Raw genomic sequence first — 7012 nt, forward strand, 5'->3', positions numbered from 1 at the left:
TTGGTTTAATATATATATATATATATATATATATATATATATATATATATATATTTGATGGATTTCAGAGAGGAAGGGAGAGGGAGAGAGAGATAGAAACATCAATGATGAGAGTCATTGATCGGCTGCCTCCTGCACGCCCCCTACTGGGGATCGAGCCTCCAACCCAGGCATGTGCCCTGACCTGGAATCGGACCAGGGACCTCCTGGTTCATAGGTCGAGGTCAACCACTGAGCGATACTGGCCTGGCAAGACTCTGTTATAGATAAGAAAAGTAAGGTTTTTAAAGTCCCAGATAGCTCATGAATTTGCTCTCTTAATTTTAAACAAGTCACACTCCCTCTCTGCCCCTCATTTCCCCATTTGTAAAATAAAGCTTCATTTTTTGGTTCTGGAAACACTTGCTGAGCTGAAGGGTGAGCCCAGAGGTAACTAAAGCGTGGTCACAGCCCTCAGGGATCTGTCTGGGGTCTGTCCCAGTGGGAGGTGTTGGCACAGTTGGAGAGCGTGAGACTTGCCTGGTCCACGCCTCGCCAGTGGCGGAGTCAGAGCAGAATCGGGGCCCTGTGACTCCTGGTTCTGTCACAGTTCCGTTAGTGTGGTCCGTCCTCACCCAGTCTGGAGGCATTTGTTAACCGTGACAGGCCCAGAAGGGGCTGAGTCTATGGATGAGAGATTTCCTTCCCCTTCACAAACAGCCCTCTGTTGTGTCGTTTGACTCACATCTGTGGGCTGATCTCTGGAGAGAGGCCTTTGGTTCACGCGTCCACTGTGTGTGCCCCACACGGGCCAGCCATTGTTGTACCTGTCACGTCTCCTCCCGTCTGGTCTAATCCCCCGCCGCCTGCTGTCTGAGTACAGCCTGCCTAGGGGTTTATGGGAGACTACTTTCTTTTGGTCATAGTCTGTCCAGGTTTTTACAGGGCCAGAAACATTGCAAGCAAAAGTGAGCATTTAAATCAATTTGCATTTCACCACAATGCAGCTTCAAATAGATCCCGTTGGAGAGAGTGGGCGTCAGAAAACCCGTTAGCCTTGCCGGGCACCTGGGCTTCTGCTGGGAACTTACAGGCCCCAAGTGCCTGCAGACCATCTCCTCCCCGTCAGAGCTTCCTCGGGATCGAAGGTGGCAAGCCAGGGTGCCTGCCTGGCGTTAGCCTCCCTGTGGCATTGAGTCCCCGGTTGGTTGGGTGGTGTTTTGGGGGAGGCCTAGCAGGTTGGCACTTACTGATAGCACAGAACCTCAATCCACTCGCTCAGTGTCCCATCACTAGCTGACAGGGAGGAGCCATTTGTGTGTCTGGCTTGGATTTCAACAGAAAATGCTTGACCTTTACTTATCTTGCTTGGGTTGATTAGTGGCTCCAGTGTGACTTCCTGTGAAAACCCTAATAGAATGTAGGTGGCAGTGGCACACCGACATACGAGAGAGAGAGAGAGAAAGAGAGAGAGAGAGAGACACACACACACACACACACACACACACACACACACACACACACGATTGTGGGGGGAGGGGAGGGAGCTGAGGGGTTCTCTAGCTGGGTGGGCAGGAGCCTCCCCTCTCTACGCCTCCCCCTGCCTCGTAGGGCTGTTGACAGTAATTGAGATAATAGTGTAAAGCATTCAGACTTTCTAAGAAGAAAGGTGCTATGGAAATACAGTCATTATTGCTATTATGATGGAGATTACCATTTGCCCACACTGGAGTTTCTGTAATTAAGTGGAGTGCTGGGGGTGTAGTTTTTCACTCTGCATCAAGTGGCAGTTGTAGTGAATGGCAGCCCCAGCCTGGAGGAAGGGCTGCAGTTCGAGTGCCCGAGTTGCTTTGTCCTCCTTCTTCCCTGCCCTTTGTCCTGGGCACTGTTGCCATGGTGACGATGGAGCTGGTGGGACGGCTTGCACCACCTTTCAGTCCCTTCTCTGCTCTGTCAGGACAACACTCGCATCTCCTCGGCCGGATGCCTCGGGGAGCTGTGTGCCTTTCTGACGGAGGAGGAGCTCAGCACAGTCCTCCAGCAGTACTTGCTGGGTAGGTCTCTCTTGCACGCTGTGGACTTCTCCTGGGGGCTCTCAGCCCTGGGGGAGCTGTGGGTGTGCTTCCCCTTCCCCTCAGAGGGTCTTCTGGCAGCTGCACTAGCCTCTCCAGGGTTCCAGCTGCTAAAACAAAATGGAGTTTCCAGTGCTCCTGTAGCCCTGAGTGTCTGCTCACAGGACACAGCTGAAAGTCTGACGGGGTTTGTGAGACCCTCTCCTTAACATGCCGCTTTGGGCAGGGGGGCCCATGTGCAGTGTGCGCTGGGGTTTCCGCCAGGATGAGTTGGCACTCTAGTCTCAGAGGTGGGGCAGGCCCGAGGGTTTGGGGAGGGCATGCTGTGAAGTGCAGGGCGACCCCCATGTGTCCTTCCACCAGCGGACGTGTCCGGCATTGACTGGATGGTTCGGCACGGACGGAGCCTGGCACTCTCCGTGGCTGTGAATGTGGCTCCTAGCAGACTCTGCGCAGGCAAATACAGCAGCGAAGTTCAGGACATGATCCTCAGCAATGCCGTGGCAGACAGGGTAAGGCGTTGGGGCAGCAGACGGCCTCCCCGCCCCTAGCAAAATTCCTCTGCCAGAGCCTCACTGACAGCACGGTGTGGGGAGGGACCCAGACGGGGTTGTGGGTAGTCAGAGGCATGGTTCAAGTTTTACCGTTTCTGGTAACTTGCTGTGCCCTTGGACCAGAACTTGATCTCTCTGGGCCCTAGTTTCATCATCTAAACCAGCGGTTCTCAACCTGTGGGTCGCGACCCCTTTGGCGGTCGAACGACCCTTTCACAGGGGTCGCCTAAGACCATCCTGCATATCAGATATTTACATTATGGTTCATAACAGTAGCTACATTACAGTTATGAAGTAGCAACGAAAATAATTTTATGGTTGGGTCACAACATGAGGAACTGTATTTAAAGGGCCAGAGGTTGAGAACCACTAATCTAAAAAGTGAGGAGTTTGGGTTGAAGCACCTAGAGGTCCCTTCTAAGGAGAAAGTCTCTGATCCCTGTTCCTGGAACCAGTGATGCACGTGTTGTTCATCTGCCTCACAGCCAGGGCAGCCTTGGGTATAGGGCTGAGGAGGCTGGTGGTGCAGAGCAGGATCCCGGCCATTCCTGGGAATGGGGGGGCCTGGCCCCGTTGCCCCAAGGAAGGAGCTGGGTGCCGCCCTGCCTAGCTCTCTCTTCCCTCCACAGGTCCCCATCGCGGTGAGCGGCGTCCGGGGCATGGGCTTCCTGATGAAGTATCACATCGGTACAGGAGGGCAGTTGCCTGCCAAGCTCTCCAGCCTGCTCATTAAGGTGAGGGGCTGGCCTGCTGTGGGACTGGCCTGCTGTGGGACACTGGGCCCCGCCCAGGCCCGCGGTGCTCAGCTGGCCGGGAGAGCTGTGGGAGTGGTTCTGTGTGCGTTTTTCTCTGGAACAGTGCCCGACTTTTTGTCAGAGTCTCAAATAGACCTGACACCCCAAATCAAGTTAAGAACTAGTATTTTAGGCATTTTTTTCTAGGCATCCTGACTTTATAAAACTAGGGACAGATCTGGGATCACATTTAAATACATCTCTTCCCTTGTCTCCCATTAGCTGGCATGGCACTTATGAGGGTGGCTCTTGTGGGGTGTATAAGCCGGGAAGCCAGATAGTGGGGCGCCTCACAGCCTGTGTAATAAGGCATGCTTCACCAACATGAATGTATACACAAGTCAGAACCAGAACCTGGCCCTGGCCAGGTAGTGCAGTTGGTTAGAGCATCATCCTGATATACCAAGGTTGCAGGTTTGATCCCCAGTCAGGGCACATACAAGAGTCAACCAGTGAATGCATAAGTAAGTGGAACAACAAATCTATGTTTCTCTCTCTTTCTTTCAAATCAGTCAAAAAAAAAAAAAAAAAAAAGAGAACCAGAACTGCCTTTTGAGGGGTGTGGCCAAGCCTGAGACTCTGCCTTTGTAGCCAACTCCCAGGCGTTGACCGTGCTGGAGGTGCACGGACCTCGCTTTGAGTAGTGAGGTTCCGCAGGGTGATGGTCCCCACCCTGCAGACTCCCAGAACCCTGCTGAGTTTGCCCGTGTGTGGACATCACCCTGTTTGCAGCTGTTCATCAGCATTTGTTTACTGAGAACCCGCTGTGCACCCTGCTGGGTTGGACCTGGAGATGTAGAGATAAGTGGGCAGACAAGATCCCTGGAGTTGGAGATGCACAGAAAGCCCGGGGAGGGTCCTAACTTAAGTGGGGCTGTCAGGAAAGACCTCTGAAAGCTGACATTTCAGCTGAGACCTGAAGGATGGATGCAAAGGCACCACCAGTGAGGATGTGGGGCAAGCTCGTCCCAGGCAGTGGGGCCAGCCAGTGAAAAGGTCCGAGGCAGGAAGGCAAGCGGCATGTTTGAGGAAGTGGAAGCTCGGTGTGGGCAAGAGTAGTGAGCAGGGGGGAGAGTGGCATGAGATGAAGAGGGAGTCGCCCTGTCACCTTCCCATGGGAGGGAAGGCGGCGAACGGGAGCAGTGGGGTCAGTTTCCATGATGAAGTGAGTGTCAGGGCGGATGTTTGGGCTTCTTGGAGAAACAGATGGGATGCGCCTGCCTAAAAAGCCTACGTTCCTCTTCATAGTGTCTGCAGAACCCATCCAGTGACATCAGGCTGGTGGCTGAGAAGATGATCTGGTGGGCAAACATGGACCCCCAAGCCATCAAACCCATCCTGAAGGCTCTTCTCGACAACACCAAGGATAAAAACACTGTCGTCAGGGCCTACAGTCGTCAGGGCCTACAGTGACCAGGCGATTGTCAACCTCCTCAAGATGAGACAGGGTGAAGAGGTGTTTCAAGTGCCTCCCAGGGCATGCTGTGGGCATTCGTCTGCAGATCTTCTGCATGACCGTCTTAAACATCACACTCTTCCCTGCCCACCTGTATGCATGAGTGTGGAGGGACAGATTGCGATCAGGGACTGGTCTCATGCCTGAAAACCATCCTCTCTTCCTGTAGTGTCAGACTTCTCTTAGCAACAGAGCCCTTTCTTCCAATAAAATCTCACATGGCACCCACATCTATGGAACATGCCAGCCGGGCTGCCTGTTGGAGCCCAGATCCCTGTTCACTCAGTCCCTACCGCCGGGCAACCTTCAAAGCACTGAAAGCTCACCCTGCCTCGCCACGTGGAAAGCGTGGAGTGGTTTCCTTGGATTTCCTCGATGCCCTCAGTGGTTCTAGTTCTGAGGTCACCACTCATTTTTGTCTTTGGTTGGAGAAACCTGAGGCCCTCTTTCTGACTGTCTCCCCGTTCCGTCTTCCCCACAGTCCGTCTCTAGGATCCTGGACGTGGCCAGTTTAGAGGTGCTGAGCGAGTGCAACCGAAGGTCGCTGAAGAAGCTGGCCAGCCAGGCCGACTCCACGGAGCAGGTCGATGACACCATTCTGACATGACGGGCTCTGCGTCAGCATTTTGGCTCCACCTCTTTGTTCAATGTTTTCATTTTTGAAAATACGCTGGTTCCGATGGGGAGCTTAGGAGATGGCATTCCCAGGAAGTATTTTCCTATATCAACAGACCACAGCCAAAGCCTTAAATCAAACCCACACACACCTGAAAATTGCCTCCCATCCTTTTCTTTGGAGAAGAGAAGAAAAAGCACATGTGTGAGCCTCACCAGATGGTAGCCGGTAGCTGGTCCCCAGCTTAGCACGGCTGGTCAGACTTTTGGCTCTCCTGTGCCTGAGCTCTGGTTCCAGAGCCAGCGCTACCAGCCTTTTGCCTAGATCCTGAGTGGGGCGCCGGACTGTAGAGGTTTGCCTCGTGTGGTGTGTCTTGGTGTAGCTTTTCAGTATTGTGTGGCCTGATTAGATCTGACCCCTGTCCAGTGAAAGTGATACTCATGAAGCCTTGCAGTTCACAGGTTTGGGGGGAGGGGGGGGGTTAAAGGCAGGTTGTTTGAAGGAGGAATGTGTAATAAAGGCTTTGATTTAATCTTTACGTAAGCCGATTTTTAAAAATCCCCAAACATCCAATAAACACGCAGCTTCCTCCATCAGAAATAAGGCAAGACTGGCAGCTGTTTTCATAAGCATTGGCCACACTGATTTCTGGGCGTCTCTCCTGCTCTCGGAGTCTCAGAGATACCTACAGACTCTCTGTCCTGAGGTCGGGTCTGGAAAGGGTGCAGCCAGGCCTGTGACTGCACCCGGGGTGGAGGACGCAGGGCTGGCTGAGCCACTTCCCTGCTCTGTCCTGGCTCAGGAAGGTGGGGAGCTGCTGTAGTCAAGTTTTAGGAGCGCTCCACCCGCCCTGTGGAGTGAGAACCACGCTCCTGCAGGCAGAGGACTGGCCAGAGGAAGACAGAGTAGCGGTTTAGCATCTGTCTCCTTTATGAGCAACTTCCTTCCTCCTGTTCTTAGAAGGCTCGTGATCCATGCGTCCTGTCTGAAGGAGCACGCCCCTCTGTGCCCAGTGACGCAAGTTTTTCTGGGCTGTTTCTCTGGTCGCAATACGGAATAAACAGCTATCAAAATGACTGGTCAGAGCTGTAAGAGGAAGAAGAATTAGACATGGTGGTAGCAAACTCCCTTTGTAAAAGGTCTCAAGTGCTATATCCAAAAAAGCAAGGCTTTGCGTAACAATGTGTCAGAGGTATCCTTGTGACTCAGCACTTCGGATGAATTCTAAGGTGACTTCTAAGATATTTCTGACAAAATCCTTGCTGTCGGTGCCTGAGGCTTATATGTCACAGCACTTCCTATTTTCTTGTAGCAGACATGGCCTCAGCTGGCTCAATGTAATTGTAGAGTCCCAGGGCTGGGAGGGACCTTGAGAGGTCAGCTGTCTCCATAGCCAAAGCAGCCAACTGTCTCAGCTTTTGGTAGCCATGGTAACTGTAGCTGTTCCCTGCTTCTGGGATTCAGATGGTCATCGCATATGTCCAGCAAGCTGTGTGCATATATGGTCACCTCTCCAGTTAGCTGTGGGGAGGCTGACGAAG

General features: G+C 52.8%; 1 protein-coding gene across 1 annotated transcript in view; it reads left to right on the forward strand.

Moving 5' to 3' along the window:
* GCN1 (GCN1, eIF2 alpha kinase activator homolog) overlaps window positions 1-6071 on the forward strand; it is a 55668-nt gene extending 49597 nt beyond the window's left edge. The window contains 6 exon segments of the mRNA XM_006096554.3: window positions 1937-2033; window positions 2415-2563; window positions 3235-3339; window positions 4648-4773; window positions 4775-4864; window positions 5337-6071. Of these exon segments, the coding sequence (XP_006096616.1) occupies window positions 1937-2033; window positions 2415-2563; window positions 3235-3339; window positions 4648-4773; window positions 4775-4864; window positions 5337-5462 (693 nt within the window). The 3' untranslated portion in view covers window positions 5463-6071.
* The last annotated feature ends 941 nt before the right edge of the window (window positions 6072-7012 follow it).

The sequence above is a fragment of the Myotis lucifugus genome, unplaced genomic scaffold (genome assembly GCF_000147115.1).
Source record: "Myotis lucifugus unplaced genomic scaffold, Myoluc2.0 scaffold_181, whole genome shotgun sequence".
NCBI classification, from domain to species: Eukaryota; Metazoa; Chordata; class Mammalia; order Chiroptera; family Vespertilionidae; genus Myotis; species Myotis lucifugus.